This window comes from Podarcis raffonei, chromosome 9 (genome assembly GCF_027172205.1).
Source record: "Podarcis raffonei isolate rPodRaf1 chromosome 9, rPodRaf1.pri, whole genome shotgun sequence".
Lineage (NCBI taxonomy): Eukaryota > Metazoa > Chordata > Lepidosauria > Squamata > Lacertidae > Podarcis > Podarcis raffonei.
Window position 1 is genome coordinate 40873184 of NC_070610.1, and position 21779 is coordinate 40894962.

Below are 21779 nucleotides of genomic sequence, written 5' to 3' on the forward strand. Positions count from 1 at the left end.
AGTTCACAAACAGGATTACATATAAAGCTTTTTTGTTTTGTTTTGTTAGCACATCTCAAACCCAAACCCAGCATGTTCAAAAGTAGTCTTGTTAAAGGCCATTCTTCAGTTCTGAAGCAATTTGCGCCATTTCTGAATATGCAAATGCAGATCCCAATTTACTCTTATTCTCAGACACACCCAGAGCCCACCAGCCCACCCATTTCCCCCTCCATTCCATGGAAGGAATTGTATTTTTCTTCTAGCTAGTATATGGTTATTCATCTGGCAGTAAGCTGCTCAGCTGCTAAATGCCTTTACTAAGTTTATGTTTTTCTCTGCCAAATTCTTCCTTGGAATTTCCAAGTGGAATTTCCAAGTGGAATTTCCAAGTGTGAAACAACTTGTGAAGGGTCGGGTGTTTAGACTGGCCTAAAAGTCTTATGATCTCCTTCATCCACACAAACCATTTCAGCTCTCAAGGTAAGTCCCAGGATTTTATAAGTGCTAGTGAAATAGTTTTAATTGTATTTATATGTATCCAGGGCTGGATTTAGGTTTGATGAGGCCCTAAGCTACTGAAAGTAATGGGGCCCTTTATCTATCCAGCTGTCCTTTGTCAACAACAAATTGTCGCTGTTTTTCATGTTGAATATATGCTCTATGGTAATTTATGGACCTAATAGGTATCTAAAGCCATTTGAACATAACAAATAGTAGCCAACACAACACAAAACACTGTTGCTGTATGTACGTTTTATCTTATTTGTTTTTTATATTATATTTTGGAAATGTACATCCAGGTTTTTCCCTTTAATTTTTTGGGGGGAATCCAAGGAGTGAGGCCCTAAGCTATAGCTTGTTTAGCTTATATGTAAATCCGGCACTGTGTGTATCCTCTTTAATGTTTGCTAAAGAAAACACTTGTTAAATGCTATGTAAACCTTGTTCAGAAAACCACTTCTATGTGATATTGGGTATGCAAAATAAAAACCATCATCATTTCAAAATATACTTTTGTCTAAAACAGGTAAGTAAACAGCAATGGGCAGAGCCATGGATAGAAGATTGATGGCATTGGGCTCCCAGTTCTCACCATTCCTGACCATTGATCATACTGGCTGGGGCTGATGGGGAGTCCACAAATATTTGAAAAGCTACAGGTTTCACTCTCCTAAGCAAGAGATAAGTGTCTCCTGGAATAGTTCCCTCAAATTCAAGAGTACACACTAGCTGTCAGGGAAAATAATTGATATGCCACAAATTAAGCAAGGGGGTCTTTAGATAAAGGCAAAGATACCCCTGACAGTTTAGTCTGGTCACGGACGACTCTGAGGTTGCAGCTCTCATCTCGCTCTATAGGCCGAGGGAGCCAGCGTTTGTCCGCAGACATGTTTGTCCAGCATGACTAAGCCACTTCTGGAGAACCAGAGCAGCGCATGGAAACGCCTTTTACCGCCAGAGCGGTACCTATTTATCTACTTGCACTTTGACGTGCTTTCAAACTGCTAGGCGTACAGGAGCTGGGACCAAGCAACGAGAGCTCACCCCATCACAGTGATTCGAATCGCTGACCTTCTGATCGGCAAGACCTAGGCTCTGTGGTTTAGACCACAGGGGACCCGCATCCCTTTTAGGGGGTCTTTAGGATAGAGCAAACAGCTGAAAGTATTTTTAATTGAGACATGCTTTGCTGTTACTTCCTCTGAAGTGCACAAAACAGACATGTATTCATTCAGCTGTGGGAATTTCTTCTTAAAATAGGATAGCTTATGTTACCTCTATAAAACACAGAGATTGCAACAACCAACTATTAAATGAATTATTGCTGTAGAATGTTGAATGACAATGAAGAGATGTCACCAGTTTCGTTCATTCTCATGATCTGGTGGGATCCAGAGTGCAGTTTTTGTATTTTTATGCCAACTTGCTGTTTTATAATCTTAACAAGTTTCCACATGTGTAAAATACAGTAAAATTAACCATGTGAGAACAGATTATTTTGCACATTTTGATTCTGTGGAGATTGCAAAACTTTTGTCAGAGAGACCAGTTTCCAGGTAGGGTATTTTCTACAAATACGATTTATGTTTTAATCTATTACCCAGTTCTAAAAAGCTATGCTTTAACTTCCTGCAATTGGCAGTAGCAATCCCCCCCCCCAAAAAAAATTATACTTTTGCTCACAATTGAGATTCTTCTTTCTAGGACTGTAAGCAGAAGTACTTCTGTAATCAATTAATATCCTGTAGGTTTGTTCCGGGCATGAATGATGACTGAATCCAATACCCTTTCCCCTCCTTTGTAAATACAGTTGTGAGAAACATTGTGTGGCACACTATTTCACCATTTTAACCCATTCCTCCTCAAGATGCTCAAAGGGAAATGGAGCATCCCTATTCCATGTTCACATGTAGGGTAAAGGTTAGGCTGTGAGACTATGTCTGTGCCCAGCGTCGCCCAGTGAGCTTCATGGCTGATTGGGGTCTGGAGCAGGTCTCCTTGGTGCAAGTTGGACACTAAGCATTGTACCACTCCAGCTCTTTTCTGCATATGAGCAACTTAGAAGGAGGCCATAAAGCCTCTGTTAACTCAGAACAAATGGTTTTCCTTAACCTATCACTTACAATAGGCCATAGTTCACAAGTAAAAAGGTGGGAGAGATAATATTCATGGCTAAAGAGCTTTGCTTACCATTTTTGTGTGCCTATAGCTTGTAGCCAATGTGACATATGTTCAATATGGTGGAACAGAACTTCAGTTTACTATCCCTCCCCGCACCCTTAATCTGCTCCAGGATGTATGGAAGGCTCGAGAGGACAGGAGAGAAAAAGGAAGTTTTGCTTCAAAGTCCATTGTTACACATCCCTAAGCTTATCTCCACCTTGTTGAACAGACTAGCTGCATCACTTGGTGCAAACCGATGTGCATTCTCTTCCGCAGCTCTGAGTCACTATGCATGACAACCAACATTAGACTGGCCAATATAGAGGAACAGAAACTTTGAAATCTACTGAAGCATATCCGTCCCATCTGCTGTGATGATCACTTTAAAAAACTGCTCTTTTACTTCCTTGTTAGACATGTCTTAAGGAGCTTTAAAACCATCTGATTCACTGAGAGTTACTAAGAGTGGTCAACTATGTGGAAATAATACATTAACTATAGAGAGTGTGTGTTTGTGGGTTTCTGTTTTGCTTTACAGAAGGTCTAGAAGAGGTGTGAGGAACCTCTGTGAAGGCAGAGGTTTAGTGCCATGACACTAAAGACCCAATTCTTACATTGTGTGGAACCGACCTTCCCTGTAGAGCCCAGCGATCATTTGGATATATAAGAGGTGAGGTATAGGTACGCAACACTGTTTTTCCTCAATGCAGTTCCCAAATGCAGTTCAGGCCTGTAAATATGGAACATTCTGTAAATAAATGTATTCAAGCTCACATTAGTGTCACTTGCAAACTTTAGTTGCTGTATAACGACATTGTTTCTAGAAAAAGAAAGCTAAAGTGTGGGGTTTGGGAAGGGGTTGCAGTCTGTGTTTTGGGAAATGACAGCAGGCTTCCTGTTTCCACAGAGGCAAGTGTGGATGTGTTAAGAAGCCACTTCTGCTTCAGCTACAAATTTCAATGACAAAGCAGAACCAGTTTGTGGTTCCACATAATCTCAAATCTCTAGAATTACCTTTGTTATATAAAAAAAATTATCACTTAAATAATAAAAAGGAGCAGAAATATAATTGTCAGGAAAATCTGGGATACAAGTGTAGTTATAACAGATTTTGAAAGCAATAAGGGAAAACTCCCATTTCAAATATACAACTGGACCATCAGTACTATTTACCTAAAACTAGGACACTAGTGAGCAGCTTCCTCTAATTTCTATTACTTGGGACCACTTGCATGATTGCTTTATCCCATATGTGCCTACTCAACCATATTTTGTTATATCTAAGCAGTATATAGATCTTGTTAATGAAAGTTAATAATAAAGTATTTAGTTTTGGAAACACTGTTTTGCTAATAACAGATTCAGACATAAAAAGCAGCCCTTCTTGAGCTACATGTTTTAAACAACAATGAAGGATTACATTAAAGGACCTAATTCCATATACAGTGGTACCTCGGGTTAAGTACTTACTTCGTTCTGGAGGTCTATTCTTAACCTGAAACTGTTCTTAACCTGAAGCACTACTTTAGCTAATGAGGCCTCAATACAGAACCCAATTATTAGTTATGCACTGGTAGTTGACTCCCCAGACCCTCAGGCCAGTGGTGTCGCAAAGTTCGGGGGGCGGGACGGGCGGTGTGCCCCGGGTTCCATGTTTGGGAGGGTGACAAGAAGGCACCCCGCTGGGTGCTTGCCTTGCTCCCCTGGCCCGAGCAACCATTGTGCTGCAGCAGCCGCATGTGGAGGATCCTCAGTTTACGGCTGCAGCCACGAGCAGAGGATCCCACCACTGTCCGTACGGCGTTCGAGCGGCGCTGGTGGCAAACCACTACGTACAACACATGCGCAGTGTCACACATGTGCTGTACGTAGTGACGTCGCACATGCACTGTACATAGCGGTTTGCCACCAGCGCCGCTGGAGCTCTGTACGGACGGCGGTGGGATCCCTCTGCTGCTGCCAGGAGCTGCTTACAGCAAGGCGGGGGCCCTGCTCCCAGCCTCCCTCCCTCCCTGGCTCACTGTAAGCAGCTCCCGCTTTGCTGCTTTACAGCAAGCTGGGTGGGAGGGGGATGGACAGGAGCCGTGGCTCCCGAGAGGACGCAGCTTTGCCAGCGCCCCGGCAAAGCTCCCCCCTTCCCCCGACGGCTCGGGGTACTTGGGAGTCGCGGGGGTGGGGGTGCAGATGCATAGGAGGGGGGGGTGGACATTCGGTGCCCGCCTGCAACTCCCAAGCCTACCCTGAGCTGTCAATCTGGGGACGGGGGGGAGGGACAAAAAAAATTTCGCACTGGGTACCACGTGGGCTTGCTATGCCTCAGGCAGCCTCTTGTAGGACTGCTGAGATCATCATTCCAACTGAAGGTGCCAGGAAATGGACTAAATCTTGGGCTGTTTTTGAAGCTGAGCTACTTGCTCTCTTTTTCTGTTGTTACCAGTCTTGATTTCTGGCACTCTATCATAGTATTTCAGAGTTGGAAAGGAAGAGGTCTAATAAGTCATCTAGTCCAACTCTCTGTTCCATGTAGGATCTACACAAGATGCAGCTATAGCACCTCTTGACACCTGAGTGCCCAGCCTTTGCTTAAAGTATCTCTAGTGAAGAAGAGTCCACCTCCAAGGGAGACTGTTCTGTTCTGTTCAACAACTCTTACCATTAGGAAGTGTCTTCTCCTGTGTTCACCCATCAGTTCTGGACTTGCACTTCTGGAGCGATGGAACAAGTATGCACCATCTTCTGTGTGACCGCCATTCAGATATTTGAAGACTTCGATTTAGGATGACAATGCCAAGACAGTTCTATAATAACAACAGAGTAATATGACTAATGGTGGTTGCAAAACTAGTTTCTCGACATACTGCTTTCAGAAAGAGTTCCTATAAACAGAAAGAATGCAGAGCTCTCAAAAACCTTAGCAAATTTGCTACTTCCTGCTAGTAAACACTGCACAACTAATTACAAAATGTATGACAGTTCCTGATCTAGTGGTTGAAAAACAAACAAACAGTCTTCCAGCAGGGAGAACCCACATTTTTCCATTGTCAAACTGTTCTGTCAAGCATATCTTAAGATTGAACTCAAATTTGCCTTCTTGTAACTTAATTCTATTAGAACCTAGTCCTGCTCCTTGGGGAAAGGGGAGAACTAGATGACCCTTGGTGTCCCTTCCAACTCCAGTTTCTATGATTCTAGGCTGCCAGGTTGCACTTTTATTTAGCTTGGGGTTTTTTTGGGGAGGAGAGATGTTGTTGTTCCATTTCTTAAAATATTATTTTCATAGATTTATCTGTTTTGTTTTATGATTGCTTTAATGAATATGCTGCTTGTTATTGTCGTAAGATGCTCTGAGTTACTTTCACAAAAAGTGCAATTAGTAAGTATAATAAACAACAACAATAAAAAGAAAACGGAAAATCCAGAAACCTCAGTAAAAAAAAGTTTTATTTTCCATACAAAAGTGCCAAAATATCCACCAACATTGAAGTCTAGTTCAACAACCAGCTTATTCTAGTAATCAAAACTGAAAGCATCTTTTATTTCACATTTTAAAAATAAAATTCCTTTTCACATGTTTCCACAGTAACCCGACTCCCTAGAAAGAGGGAAATTTGCATTCCGGTTGGCTGCTGAAGTCCATATGTCCAAGTTCATATAGGCACGGAATGGGTTAAATCTCGGGTAGCATTCCTGCTTGCAAAGAACTGCCTGGTTTTCCACCTGGGCTGAATGCTGAGTGGTGGCACTGACTGGGCAACAGCTTTCATAGATGTCACTCTGGGGGGCCCAAATGGAACCAAAGAGTCCAGACATGGGTGACAAACTCCTGGTGCTTGAGAGGTAGGACTGGAAGAGGAAAAAACAGGCAACACAAAACAACGTCATCATTACCACTATCCTTTATTAAATTTGTATACTGCCCTTCACCCAAAAACACAAAAGCAAAAGCAAACCAAACCAAACCATTAACCCCTTTCCTAAAGACACATTTAAAAGGCCATAGAATGTTAATCATCCCAAAGCTTCGTTGAAGAGAAAAGTTTTCATGAACTGGGTGTGCCATAAAACATACACATTTAGAAACAAAGAACTCAACAGATAATGTTTGGGAAAGCAGCTTGGGAGATAAAGAGATTCAATACCCCCGCAAAACTCCTTATTTAATTAGCTTAAGAGCAAATATTTAACAACATGCGCTCTTAAAATCGTTTCCTGCACGGCACTTATATAATAATAATAATAATAATAATAATAATAATAATAATAATTTTTATTTATATCCCGCCCTCCCCAGCCGAAGCCGGGCTCAGGGCGGCTAACAACAATCAAGTAATCAAACAATCAAATAATCCAACATTCTAAAAACATTTCATTATAAAAATTAATTAAAATCAAATTAATGGCAACAGTTAAGCAAAATTCTGTGCAGGTTGCCAGAGGAGGGAGTCAGGCTGCGCCCTGACCAAAGGCCTGGTGGAACAACTCTGTCTTGCAGGCGCTGCAGAAAGATGTCAGGTCCCGCAGGGCCCTAGTCTCTTGTGACAGAGTGTTCCACCAGATTGCAGCCGCAGCCGAGAAAGCCCTGGCTCTTGTTGAGGCCAGCCTAACCTCTCTGAGGCCTGGGACCTTCAGGATGTTTTTATTTGCAGACCGTGGGTTCCTCTGTGGGGCATACCAGGAGAGGCGGTCCCATAGGTACGAGGGTCCTAGGCCGTATAGGGCTTTAAAGGTTAAAACCAGCAGCTTAAACCTGATCCTGTACTCCACCGGGAGCCAGTGCAGCTGGTATAGTACTGGATGAATGTGATCTCGCAGCGAAGACCCCATAAGGAGTCTCGCCGTGGCATTCTGCACCCACTGGAGTTTCTGGGTCAGTCTCAAGGGCAGCCCCATGTAGAGCGAGTTACAATAATCCAGTCTGGAGGTGACCGTCGTGTGGATCACAGTGGCTAGGTCAGGGCGAGAGAGATAAGGGACCAACTGCTTAAAATGTGTCGTTTGTGTGGACAAACAACAGTAAGGCAAGACAACAGTGTGATATTGCCTGTTTTCTCACCCATCCCTTCACTCCTTCAGTCAGTGGGAAAACACACCCTCTTAAGGCGATTACTGACGGAGCCAAGCAGTGCATAAGGGAAGCAGCAGGGCCAGGAACAAGTCTGAGCACAGGTGTCCTGCTCCTGTCAAAACTGGAGAACTTTAAGATCTGCTCTGAATTGTCTCACCAGCACCATTCGCTTTATCACGAGTTTTAAAAAGCTTCTAAATGAAAGCACTACCTAAACAAAAAAACCTGAAACACAGAATGCTCTGTGCCACTCTGGAAAGAAATGAGCAACAATTCAGTGTCTCTTTTTTGGCCCTCCTTCAGTATTCAGAGCCAAAATAAACTCTGGAAAAAATAGCATTAAACTGATCGGCCTACAACAGGAACAAAAGCATATTCCAAAACAAAACAAAAATTCATGCTGGCAATTTCCTGACTACACTTCTGTTTCATCTGCTATTTCACCAGGTCCCACCCCCACCCCACCCCACTTTTTTATTTAAAAGAATCCCATACCGATGTGCCTAGCAAGTTGAAAAGATCAGCAAGAGGATGTAAGGGACAGTCACATATAACTAGATGGCTACTATGTTACTATATTATAGTAATATAACACCCGTTATACTCACTGTTGAATTGACGTAATTGCTTGGCTCCCAAGTTGGAGGGATATTAGGTGGGGTGCTCCAAGTAGATTGGCAGCTGTGATCAATGAAGGCTGTACTCTGAACTTCCGCAGTGCATGGGAAGCCATTATGATAGTTCATATTTTCTATAGTTTGGGAGAAAGGGCAGATTTGTCAACCAACAATTAACTTAATTCTGTAAGGTGGTTCTACATTTTTCTTAATTACTGCAGCAGTTGGATCCTATTAGCCTGCTGTGTTTGTGTGTTTGTAGATCACTGGGAGGTAGGGTGTGGGAAGAGGAAGATACAGGCTGTGCTGAGGAAGAATATAGATAGGCTTACTGGACCACAAAAGGGACACGGGTGGCACTGTAGGTTAAACCACAGAGCCTAGGACTTGCCAATCAGAAGGCCGGCAGTTTGAATCCCCACAATGGGTGAGCTCCCGTTGCTCGGTCCCTGCTCCTGCCAACCTAGCAGTTTGAAAGCACGTCAAAGTGCAAGTAGATAAATAGGTACCGTTTCTGCGCGCTGCTCTGGTTTGCCAGAAGCGGCTTAGTCATGCTGGCCACATGACCCGGAAGCTGTACGCCGGCTTCCTCGGCCAATAAAGCGAGATGAGCACTGCAACTCCAGAGTTGGTCACGACTGGACCTAATGGTCAGGGGTCCCTTTACCTTTACCTTACTGGATAACAAACATTATCTCCCAACAGATGTCCAAGGTGGACTTGAGCACTATAGTTACACAAGTCAGTGCAATGAGCTGGGAGGCATATGGGGCAGTGGGGAGATGGTAAGGTGTTCACAAGAGCTAAGATGAGACAGGGAAGCTGTCCTTTGATATATGGGATATGTCACCAGAACCCTGAGCACCTGATGGGAAAGGACAAGTGCCTGTTTCTAAACCACTCATGGTTTGGTAGGAGACTTACCTTCTGGAAAAGCATTGTACTCATTCACTTCCACTGGGCAGTACACGCTGGTAAACTGACCATCACAGGAGGGATTCCAATCAATGAAGCTACTAAAAGACAAAGCAAAACTTAGCATTTCAGGAACAAAAACAAAATACCCATGTACTAGCAGTTTACAAAACGATACCATTGTTTTAGTAAAATGTGTAACAGGAGGGGTGAGGGAAAGAAACTTGCCCATTGTGTAATGAAGGGTTTTCCTGGATCACGCATGGGATGTTGTTCTCAAGGTTGTAGTTCACACTATTTGGCAGGCACACAGGTTGAGGCGGCCACAGGTCCCCCGCTGGATAAAGACCTAGGAGGACAAGTAAAATTGAAATCATGACCTCTAAATTAACAGTCAAGCATTAGCACCACCAAGCAATTCAATTCTGCCTTTTCCAGCTGCATTTGCACAATCTCCACAAGCAAGAGTGAAATGCAGTGAGCCTTGCACTTTCTCTTCCCCTCTCCCTTTACCTCCTCCCATATAGCCAGGACGAGGGAATCAAAATCTTTTGGTTAAGTATGGCTTGTCATGTTGTACAGTCTGATACAAGTGTGGGTTTCACATTAACTATGGTTAAGTTTCAGAACAAGCCAACTTCAAAGAATAATTACTTAAACTGGCTTAGTTCAAATTAACTATGCTTTTAATAATTACGTTTCCAGGTCCAAGGAATACAACAAATTGGAATATTCTAATAATACTTAGCATTTTTGTGCACCTCTGTGTATTTAAAACATTTTGTGCCTTAGTTTTGATTTTATTTATATTGTGTACAATGCAATATTTACATACCATCCAGTAAACAAGGGTTTGTACCCAATGAAGTTGTCCCATTATCTAGTTTCATTTGGATTAACTAACCTTTATTTTTGTCTGGATCTACACTTATGTCAGGGAAGTTGGGGCATAGGTTTTCTGGATACTGAGGGACACCATTCACATCTCTGCTGAAGACAAGTGCGAACAAATTATTTTATATTTAGAAAAATCAACTATCCTTGTCCTAATACAAGGAAGCTATGTATGTCAAACAGATTTCCTGCAGGCATGGGGCGGGTGGGAAATCTATGCATTTCAATTAACAAACCCAATTTATCTACACACAAAAAGACACACACTAAACAGGTTCATACAAAAATAAATATATAGAGGTCTGTACGTGCTGCAAACATCATTTGTTTGGCAGTGGTGGGATAGTCATTTAATACCATAAGCAACATAAAGGCAATTGAAGAGTTACAAGCTATTAGAAAGAAAATATATTACAGCACATCTGTTTTGCATAAAATAAGATATAATGCAAAAACACTACTGAGCATTACAAATTTAGTTTAGTAGTATTCCCCCTCCCCAGTTCATTTGCTAATCACATTTGAATGTGATTATTTAAAGTATTTACCTGGTGTTGCAGATGTTGTGAGATGGGTTTAAAGAGATGGGTGTTTCAGCTGGAAAATCGCTGCATGAAATACTTTCCCCTATGCAAATGACAGAACAAAACTGAACACGACATTTTGGTAAAATAATACAATACAGTTTTCTACATACTAGGACTGCATAGATAATCAAGTACAAACATGTAACAGGTCAGAAGCTATGAACAAAATATTTATCAAGCATTTTCTTCTTTCTTTTGGGGGTGGGGGTGTATAGAGTTTTAGTATAGTTTCACAACAAAAAGTCCTGAACTGATATATAACAACAACAAAAAAGTAAAAATACATAAACGTAAGTAAAAATGTAAGCATGGTAAAAAATATCCCATCATGGCCCAAATGCCCAGAAAAAGTATTTGCCTGGCGCTGAAATGATGCCAAGGTTGATGCCAAGCAGATTATTGGAGGAAGAGATTTGTGTTGATAATAAGCAGGGCTGCAAAAAAGCTGTAGATTTATGCTGGTCTGCTTTATTTGCCTTACGAACCCCATACTAACTGCCAATGCTGAATGCAGTTTTAGGTTTCTGCAGCATAAACCATGGTAGAAGCAATTTGTAAGGTGATGTGGCTTTTCTCTCTTTGGCTGTATTTGAATATATAATTTATGTATTTATATTCACTTAATCCCATATTCAATAATTCTACAATGGTTTTAAGGGAGATGGAGAATTAAATATACCATTTTGATATATTTCTGTGATATGGCAGCATATAAATATTTTTTCTAAATGAATTTAATGTTGCCCAGTTAAGGCTTTAAAAGACAATTCTGTAATAATTGAGTTATTGCAGCAGCAGATTCTTCTTCTTTTGCAATTTTCAGACTCTAATGCCTCAAGAAATGCAGAATGCACACACTCTTACAGCACTTACTAGAAGGAAGGAAGTGCCTGCTAGGAATAATTGGCTTCTTGTCGCCATCGGAACTGCTAGTGCTGCTCCAGCTCCCCCAGCTGCCTCGACTGGCACGAACACTCCCTGAGGAACTCCCGCAGTCTGAGCTTGAATCCGAGCAAAACCTTTCCAGGCACTTCTTCTTCGGCCACTGATAGAAACCTTCTAGGCAATTTGGAAAATTCGTAACAAAACAGAAGTTTATGACTCGCAAACTTATTCCAGCTCGCTGGCAAATATATGCAATTGACCAGACACTGAACATTCTTATCCATTCTATATTTTGTTAACTAGGTAAACTACTGAACAGATTTAGCATATATTCCAAGTGGGTAAGTGGATAGAATATGATGGGACCAATTTATAAATGCTTTCTATGCCTGAGCTTCAGAAGCCTTCACAGATACATACTGATACGACATAATGTCAAGAGGAACACTTTTCCCCATTTGTGGTGGCTCAACTTCAGACCTTCCTATGCCAAGATCTTCCTGTGTTCCTGCCTCATCCACATTCCCAATCGTGAAGAGACTTCTAAGCACATTCACCCAAATATCCTTAGGAACCCAAACCTTCCTACTCAACAATGAGGCTGGAACTTGCATTCAGGCATCTTTAAGCTCCCCCCCACCCTCCCCACATTAGGAACTGAAGGTTGTCAAGTCTATTTATCACTGGCTTGAATTCCCCAATTCTTTCTCCTTGGCTGAGAATGTTCATACACAAAAGGGGATAAAGAACCAGAAGATTCATCACAATGTAGCACTGCTCTATCTTAAAGACAAAGTGCAATAGAAAAATAGGAGCGGAATCAAAAGCAAACTACTAAAACTAGTTATGCATAGCATTTGCTTTTTAGTCACTTTTGATTACATACCTGCTTCTCTTTGTGTGGGTAAGCCACCTCTCTCTTCTCCTTTACAAGTTTCTCCATTGCTCTGACCACACCAGTTTCTTATATTAACGTTAGTTCTAAGTTCAGGTCTTTCAAAACCACTACACACATGCTTCAACTCAGTCTGTTCAGGAACCCTACAAGCAGCAACAACAAAAGGGGGTGGTTATCTTACATGTGTTACATCTGTTAATTAGTTAACTTTGTGAAGAATCTGTTTGCATGCTACTGAAACAGAACAGTCCTGACACGGGTTCTCACATATAGTTTAGAGCAGCCTTTTGCAACTTGGTGCCACCCATATGTTTTTGGTGACAACTTCAATCAGCCTCAGTCAGTTGTAGCCAATGGTTAGGGATGATGAACATTGTAGTCGGAAACACCTGGGGAACACCAGGTTAGGGAAGGCTGGCCTAGAGGCTTGTTCAATGGCTCTAATGCCATTCTTGATTCTTTGGCAGAAGGGTAGGATGAAAATTAAGAATAGAAAGGAAAAAGTAAAAAAATCACAAAAGTAAAAATTAACCAAAAAATTGTTTTGTCAACAAAAATTAACAAGAAAAACAACAAGAAAAAGTGGTGGAAATACTGTTTGCATTCCTAAATTTAAAAATCTGAACATAAAGAAGCAGCCATACATACCTTACAGATAAATTAGCATGCTTCTTCTTATTCTTTCTGTTTGTCCTATTTCTGTTCCAGTTTGTATTTGGTACATGCCCTTCTCTTTTCTCTGGAGACCCATTTTTTCGGTGAGTATCTTCCTGCTGAAAGGTAAAAAAACAGGACTTATTAAGACATATTACTTAAGATTATGAGTTTGTATCAATGGCTTCAAAATCTGGCAGACTACAGTTGCACAACATTTTAATCAGAAAATAATTATCATGCAAAATTGTCATTAATATTAATGTTAAAAAAACTATAGTTTTGTGAAATGTGTTAGCATGCAATTTTTTTCTCCTCCATGTTCCTTGATTCTTTCCTCAGCGAAATACCACAGTCATAAAGGGCTGAAACAATGGCCTACACAATTTTGCCTTGATTAAAACCAGAACCACCTGTCAGATTTATGACTAGCTCAGTTTTAAACTTGCCCTCCATAAATTCTTCCTTTCTTCACTTTTTTTTTTAACCTCATCTGTTCTGATTACGTGAATTGCTATTTTATTAAGGGACAAACTTGCCTGAAAAGTTATTTCAAGCTTAGATTACACAGCTACAACTATTCCAAAGCAATGGGAACAGGGAATGCAAATTTCAACCGTAAGATTGTTTCTTCAAGAACACATAAGCACTACAAATCTGTACTGTTCAAATCAATGGGTATAAAGGGCCTCTCATAGGATATACTGTAGCAAAAGTTAGCATGTACTCAGCCTCTAGATTTCTAAAACAGGTCTTGGAATTCTCTATTTATAGTACGATATGAATGAAGGCAGGCTAAGTTTACACCACTATTTTTGAGGCTGAAGAAATGCCAGATTATATCCAATTATGTTGTCCCATTAGCTGTCTATACAATGGCACTTTATCTGCCTTTCCTTTCTCCATGCCCCCCACAATCTCTTCTGGGTTGAACATGGCACGAGGTGTTTAGGAAGTGACGGTTCCATTGCCCAGGTGGAAGTCCTTAAGCTAATGTGATGTCTTTGTTGAACACAACCCAATATGTAACCTATGCTATGTAAAAATGGCTATGCCATTCTTTCATCACATTTTTACTCGCAAAGTGATCACAAAGGTCACTGAATGAGCTAGAAACCCATGAGACAACAAGCTTGTGTAGAAACTTCCTTCAATTTCTACATACGGAAATACTTGGGTATACTTCTCCACTATAAACATATTCTGATTTCATCATCAGTTCATTACAGTCAACAACCAGAAATAGAAACATACAGTATGCCAAAATGCAAAATACAAGAAAAATTGTAACAGCGTAGCAACAGTAAGTCAGATATATACAAAGCCAAAGAGTAACCTCGGGTAAATAAATGCCTGGAGATAATCCTTCAAGCTTCACATAATTAATTGGCTCCTTATTCTCACTGCCAGCAATAGAAATCTGGCCACTATCAATGATACTCATGGGATCTTACGTCCAGTGCTTTTTTTCTGGGGGTATGCAGGGGCACACATACCTCTGAACATTTTGTGAATCTACCGTATTTTTTGCTCTATAAGACGCACCAAGTTTTTGGAGGAGGAAAACAAGGAAAAAAATATTCTGAATCTCAGAAGCCAGAACAGCAAGAGTGATCGCTGCGCAGTGAAAACAGCAATCCCTCTTGCTGTTCTGGCTTCTGGGATAGCTGCGCAACCTGCATTTGCTCCATAAGACACGCACACATTTCCCCTTACTTTTTAGGAGGGAAAACGTGAGTCTTATAGAGCAAAAAATACAGTAAGTTTGGCCTCACTGAGGAGCAGTATTTCAATATGAGTAGGAAAATGAGAGTACCCCTAAACATTTTTAAAGAAAAAAAGCACTGCTTATGTCCCAGTAATCCCCATTTTTATTTTTAGGTGTTTTTCTGCAATTGCATTTAAAATCCCAGTTCCAAAATGTTTAAAGCAGCATGTAACAATTCAAACCTCAGCAGAAGAAACTTCCCGTTTTCCACAGCACTGCGGTTCATCTTTAGGCCCTTTATTTATCGCCTTCTCTGCTGAGGGCTTTGTGTTGACCTGCTTTTTCAAAGAGTCACAGCTTTCTATTTCATTCCTGAGAGACACTTGTTGGCTATTCCCTTCAAAATAAAAACAAAAACGATACAGTATTTACCTCACCTTGTAAGAATATTTCAAGTGAAATTCAACTGCGTCAGGTAAGTGCTTACTCACACAATAACCACTGCACAAGGAACAGTACATTACCAAGCCCCCATCCCAGTGTGCTATTTATTTCCCTCCTTGTTTTCAGCCCTCCAAGACTTGAGAGGACAAAGTTATGAATGGGCAGAGATCTTCTACTCATGGAGAGTCTCTGCAGATGCGCTGGAGGGAATGGACCTTGGCAGTACCCTACTCCTTCACAAAATGGCAATCATGTGAGTAAGAAGAATGACTGAAGAGAGCTATAGGTGGGCTGTGTATGTTTGCTTTTGTGTAATACTGGTAATCCACATACTGCTCAAATTTTTTTTCCCCTTTTTCTTTGCTATGGATGTTGGTGGTTTTTATTTTCTTCACCATTTCTCCCCAACTGGCAAAAACCACGATGTATTTCAGTCTGCAACTCTATTTGCAACACTGGGTCTTAATTAGAATTTAAATAAAACTAAAGAATTTAAATTTCTACAAGCATTTAAACTGACTACAGTACACGTGCTTAAAAATAATGAAGTCTGTAAGTCCGATAAGAAATTACTGTATTCTTCCATATTTTTTTCCTTTTGATGTCATTTCAAAAATGCCCCCCTCTAATTCAGTATTAGTTCAGTTCAGACTACTCAAAACTATTTATTTCTGTATTTTTAAAAAAATGTTACCATTGTTTTTCCTAGAAACTTCTTGAAATTCTGGTTGTTGCTGAGGTGAATGTCTTGGGAAGCGACTTTCAGACAGCTTCTTTGATGACTTCAAAGGACACAGCTCAGGTTCTTTGAGCTCAGCTACATTTTCTGAAGTCTTAAGGTTCGTTTCCTTAGGAAACATACTTGTTCGAAGACCCTCCTTCAAATTGCACTCTGAAGAAGTATTTTTTATAGGTGTTGCATTTTTCAATGCACTCTCTTCTTTATCTAGAAAGTTCCCTGGGTGCGTCAAGTTCTTTTGCATGTTTACATTTATGCTACTGGCATATTTCAGGCTCAGCCAAGTCTCACTAACAGTGCAAATGTCCTCCTTTGCTGCTGGAGTCTGATTTTCAACCACTGGGTTCTGTTTGTCATCAGTTGTTAGACTAGTGGTGCTGGTTGCTGTGCTTGATTTTGGTTTACCATAGTATACAGAGCACTTGTGCTTCTTCTGAGAATGACTGTATGTTGCTGGACTCCTTTTGGCAGCATTCTGACTCCGGCTAGTTGCTGTGCCCACAGAAAGGGAGCCTTTCCCTTTCCCTTTATCAGAAGAACCGTAAGTATCCGTAAAGGTTTTGCAACTGCTCCTAGATCAGAAATAAAGTGATTACATTTATTTATGGCACAAAGATCATATTGTTCAAAAATCATTTTATCAAGACCGGGGAGAGACTGGAAAATAAGGCATAACACTGAACACTATTTTTTCCTGGAAGCCATGTTGATACTTTTTATCCTGTTTTGCAAAAAGTATATTTCATTATTTTAGCAACTGTACAGAAAATTAGCTTCAGATTAGTATCAAGAAGCACGACTGTCCCATATTTCCTGCCCCTCACCATCTCCATCATATACTGAAGGCAGGTTACATATTTCTCTCTTCCCACACTGAGGACACAACTTCTGTGATGTGTAATGAGCAGTTTTTTTATCAGCATCTGAACAGCAACATCAATTGTCAAGAAATTGTTCCTTTTTTTGAGGAATTAGCATTTCCAACCACCTATCTATTCTCAGAATCAAACAGCAACACCATCATCACTTTAAAGAGATTTTCACATCAAGGCACCTAACAGAAAGTTAATATTTATTACTTGTACGTTTCAGAGCTGATGATGTCCACAGAACTGTTGTTTGGCAGTGCAGAAGGACTGGGATTCTGCCTTTGTCTTGACTTCAAGAATTCCGATAGGATGTACTGCGCTTGCTGGAAAGCTATCAGAATCACACCCAGAAGAGACAAACTGCAAAACAGACAGACAGACAGGGAAAGACAAATGTTTTCAGCAAGATGTGTGTGTGTAGAAATAAATCAAGATTTACATTCAGGAGGTTGGAACTAACATCAAATTGAATGGGTTAATTGTGTTCAGTGTTGAAGTTGTTACAGCCAGCATTCATAAAGGTGGGATCACTGAGACTGACTGGAAATATTTCCCTCTGCATGGAACCTGGTAATCTTCAGATAGTTTACCGAGCATGTTATATCTCCAGCTAAAGGAGGGATTCCTTCTTCCCAACAACACTGTATTGCCTGGAGCATCCCTTCTTTAGGTATAACACTTCTTAATCTCAACCTGTCTGGAATTAGCCACTGCAACTCCCATCTTCTGTTTAATAGCCTGTCCTATGACTTTCTGCCTGCTACATCATACTTCCTGGGTATGTTTTCAAGGCATATAAAAAGGTATCCAACTTGTTCCCTAGATGCTGTAGCACTCCAACTCCCATCAGCCCCACCCACAACAAACAGCAAGGAATGCTGGGAGTTGTAGTCCAGTAACCTCTTGGACAGAACTAGATGCTCCATCTCTGTATTAGAAGGGTTTGCATTTAGCTGGGAAATGTGTTTCCTGCTCAAGGAAAAACCAGATCTAGTAAGACAGTGAGGAGGTGGCCAAGTTTCCTTTTCTTGATATCATCTTGCTGCTGCTTTAAAATCTAAGGTTTAGGTGTCTGAGACTGAAAATTTCCAGGCTTTATGCCACGAAGCAGTCTATAAATTTTTTAAGATGTATAAATAAATGCTTTACCTGACAAAGAGCACTGTAAGCCTCCAGAAGGACTCTTCCCAGCTGGGTCCTGGTACCACATCTGCACACAGTGGTAAAAGATGGTGAGGAAGAGTCACATTGAGAGTGAAGTGGAACTCGACACCACCAGCAGTCACCAGAGTCAGCTCACGGATAACCCACGAAGAAGTAAAATCTGGAGTAAACCTGCACACCAAAAAATTAAAAAGCCAGTGACATTTTGACGGGTTCTTTAGCTTTTATTGTTGCAGTTCTCTCTTTTGAGAATCAGGTCCCATGAAAGTCCTTTGTTCAACATCAAACCCCCTGCTTCCTCCTACCACTGTTTGTGATTCACTTGTGACCCCTGATCACAATGAGAATCCTTTAACACAGCACCTAATACACATGACTGTAGCCTGCACATACCCATGACATACAATAACCTTTATTCCCATCTGTCTGAAAAGAATTCAAGTAGAAGTCCTAGATGTTATTGAAACTCCTTGAGCAGGAGGTGCCTTCAGCAGGACACATAACTGCACTGCATGTTCCTCTGTATGCTTTCAATCAACCACTGTGGTCAGCATCATCACTATTCCTCTCAGCAAGATTTATGGCCCAAAGCACTTGGCTTCAGTCGGCGTGGGGAACTTTTTTGGCCACCCACCTGATGGGAAAATGACATTACGCCTGTCAAAAGTTGACCCATGTGGGTGCGGGGGAAGATCCTGCTTGAGCAATACTGAATTCGCCACACACCATTCAGTTCTGCTTTCAAAGTGGTTCAGGCACATCAGCAAGTTTCTAGCAGGAACTTGCTGGTATACCCAAACCAAGCAGGATCAAACACCCCATGTATCAGTGGATGTACAGCAAGTTCAATCCTGCTTTCTGCAATCACATCTCTACCTGCCCCACAACTGATGTCACACGGGACATCAGATGTGGGGCAGGTGGTGTGGTTTGGGGGAAATGGCCTCACAGGCCAAATGCAAAGGCTTAGTGGGTCAAGTTTGGTCCACAGGTCAGTGGTTGCCCACCTAGCTCTGTATTCTTTCCATACCCTTCTGTCCATGCTAGGCTCCCTGTGACTTGTATCACAAACATCCAGAGGTGTAACTTTTCAGTAGAGAAATCCTGTTCAGTGAAGCAACTCATAATTATATCTTGAGTAAAATATGTTATAACAGTATTTGATGAAAGTATTTCCATCTCGTATAAGGGCTTACAATCACCACATTTATGGCACTGTATGGAGACCAAGTTAGAAATCCTGAATATTGCTAGATCATTGATTCCAACTGAGTAAGATGAAAAGTGAAATAACGCATCAGCTGTCTAGTACCCAATCACATACCTTACCTAAAAGTCAGTCAGCTAGTTTGGCTTTGTTTGTAAATACAGTGGTACCTCAGGTTAAGTACTTAATTCATTCTGGAGGTCTTAACCTGAAGCACCACTTTAGCTAATGGGGCCTCCTGCTGCTGCCGCGCCACCAGAGCACAATTTCTGTTCTCATCCTGAAGCAAAGTTCTTAACCTGAAGCACTATTTCTGGGTTAGCAGAGTCTGTAACCTGAAGCGTATGTAACCTGAAGCATATGTAACCCGAGGTACCACTTTACACTGGGGCAGACAGTCATTTAATGGAGGAAGGCCCAATTCACATGCTGTCCCCGAAGAACTCCCAACCACTGCTTTGGGATGCTCAGGAGACTACAGGAGGAAAAGGCAGACTGGCAAAACTGCCCCACCAGTACCAGCGATAACATCCCATTAGCAAGACTTCAAGTAAAGGCTGGATCCACAAAATTTAAGGTACAAATGGATCTTCCCCCCTTTGGGTTAATTAAGAAGAATTAATTATGATTCATGTTGAATAATGTTCATTATAATGGAGATAGACTTCTTGATATTAAATCGATGAAAGATGTTCCCACTGCAGCCTTTAACTGTGCTACTCTGCTCTGCCCCATAACATGTTCCACAGTAGGATAAGTTATTTTTCCTTCAGCTCTGAAATTGCCCTCTCAAAGTTACAATGTTGTGCGGCATGACCCTAACTGGAAAACAAAATGCTTGACACACACAACAGACTGTAAGCTCTGCAGCCCTTAAGGCAAAGTTAGCACTGTAAAGAATGACACAATAGAGTGCTTCCAAACAGTCATAGAAACAAGGATAGCCTCTTCTTGGAATGTTTATTTATTTATATGAACTTTGTATGACACCTTGAGCTCCTTTGAGGTAGGATATAAGTGTAATAGTGTGGTTCCTTTTAAACTCAATTCTAAAGTAAGCCAGTTTGTCAATGGAAAGCGGCAAATGCTTACACAATGCTAATCTCCCGCGAAGAGTTCTGTGCCAGAAAAAAATCTTGGCAATTGAGTACTTCAAATCCATAACCCTGGCAGCTGTACCCATTAATCTTCATAGACGTTACAGTGATAGGAAGATGACCAACGTTTTCAACCTTAAAGTTCTTTGTGATGGATAAAATTTGCTTGCCATCTTTCAGTTCTAAAGAAAACAAAATGCAAGTTACTTCAAGGTAATCATTAAAAGTCATCTTGAGGGTACTTCTAAGTCGCAGAAACCGTACTTTCCTACAACTATGTTACAATATATTCAAGTCTTCATCCGTATTATGAAAGGGAGATGGGAATTGGAATGATGACATGTAATACTTCACATGCAACTCTTCCTAAATCAGGGCACACCGTCTATGTGAGGATTGCACATGTGTATTACCTTAAGTATGCGCAGCAACAACCATGGTTATGCATGTGAAAACAGATGTTTATGTTATTCACACATAGCTGTGCCCATGGGACTGGCCACTTTATCCTCCAAACCATGCACATCTGTTTGGTTAAACTAATCTCACTTAGTCCTTCTCAGATTGTCACTCACGTCTCCTGCAGTCCATAAGGGTTGATTCTGGCACCTTAAATCGAAGGGATCCTCCTGCCCCTGGCAACCTTCCCCCTACTTTCAACAGCTCTCTGGCTCCAATGCCTTCGACATAAACCACATCCAGAACAGTCAAATTATTCCTGCAATAAAGCAAGGATGCCTTTATAAATAAATAAATAAAAATTTAAAGGGGAAAAAGAAAAGCAGTCTTCCCACCAACTTGCAAGATGTGGGCATCTTTTGGTAAAATTCACTGCTATGCTTTGCCAAGACCAAATACAATTCCTGTGGATGCGAAATATTTCTATAATTTGCATATACAGTAAATCCAAGCTTTAAGAGGGAAAGTACCAAAGATCAAATTTGGATGTAGCCCTGGGGCCTACACTCACTGATGGAAATATGAAACAAAGCTTTCTAAAACAGTGCCTAATTCGCCCCACAGAATCTCGAGAAGAGACCTACCTGACCAGTATAAGGGAGTTTACCCTTTTGTAATCAATAGGCGTGAAGACAACACCAACTCTCTTAGTTTCTAAAGGCTGCAGTTTTAAATAAAGCAGCTCTGAACTAGATCCAATGTAATCATAGTCTTCCTGTAGTTCGTCCTGCAAAACAACATGAGCGAACCATTACTAAAACATCCATGCTCCTGAGGGAAATCAGGAAGATGAGAAGCAGAGAAGGAAAGACTACAGTTCCACTTGCCCTGCATACTTACGCCTGTCCTGCCTGACTGTCCCATTCCACTAATGAGGCAACAGAGCACCGTATTTTTCGCTCTATAAAACGCACTTTTTCCCCTCCAAAAA

General features: G+C 41.1%; 1 protein-coding gene across 5 annotated transcripts in view; it reads right to left on the minus strand.

Annotated features, from left to right (window-relative positions):
* Positions 1 to 6069: 6069 nt before the first annotated feature.
* TMEM131L (transmembrane 131 like) overlaps positions 6070 to 21779 on the minus strand; it is a 71012-nt gene continuing 55302 nt past the window's right edge. For 2 of the 5 annotated variants that reach the window (XM_053403075.1, XM_053403071.1), the window contains 16 exons: positions 21433 to 21575; positions 20965 to 21107; positions 20385 to 20571; positions 18071 to 18256; positions 17132 to 17281; positions 16008 to 16624; positions 15112 to 15266; positions 13156 to 13280; positions 12496 to 12650; positions 11598 to 11783; positions 10686 to 10764; positions 10148 to 10233; positions 9472 to 9592; positions 9253 to 9344; positions 8320 to 8462; positions 6070 to 6489 (listed from right to left, as the gene is read on the minus strand). In XM_053403075.1, coding sequence (XP_053259050.1) covers positions 6211 to 6489; positions 8320 to 8462; positions 9253 to 9344; positions 9472 to 9592; positions 10148 to 10233; positions 10686 to 10764; positions 11598 to 11783; positions 12496 to 12650; positions 13156 to 13280; positions 15112 to 15266; positions 16008 to 16624; positions 17132 to 17281; positions 18071 to 18256; positions 20385 to 20571; positions 20965 to 21107; positions 21433 to 21575 — 2847 coding nt within the window. In that variant the 3' untranslated portion in view covers positions 6070 to 6210. The remainder of the gene's footprint in view (positions 6490 to 8319; positions 8463 to 9252; positions 9345 to 9471; positions 9593 to 10147; positions 10234 to 10685; positions 10765 to 11597; positions 11784 to 12495; positions 12651 to 13155; positions 13281 to 15111; positions 15267 to 16007; positions 16625 to 17131; positions 17282 to 18070; positions 18257 to 20384; positions 20572 to 20964; positions 21108 to 21432; positions 21576 to 21779) is intronic. The other 3 variants (XM_053403074.1, XM_053403073.1, XM_053403072.1) reach the window with 3 other exon arrangements.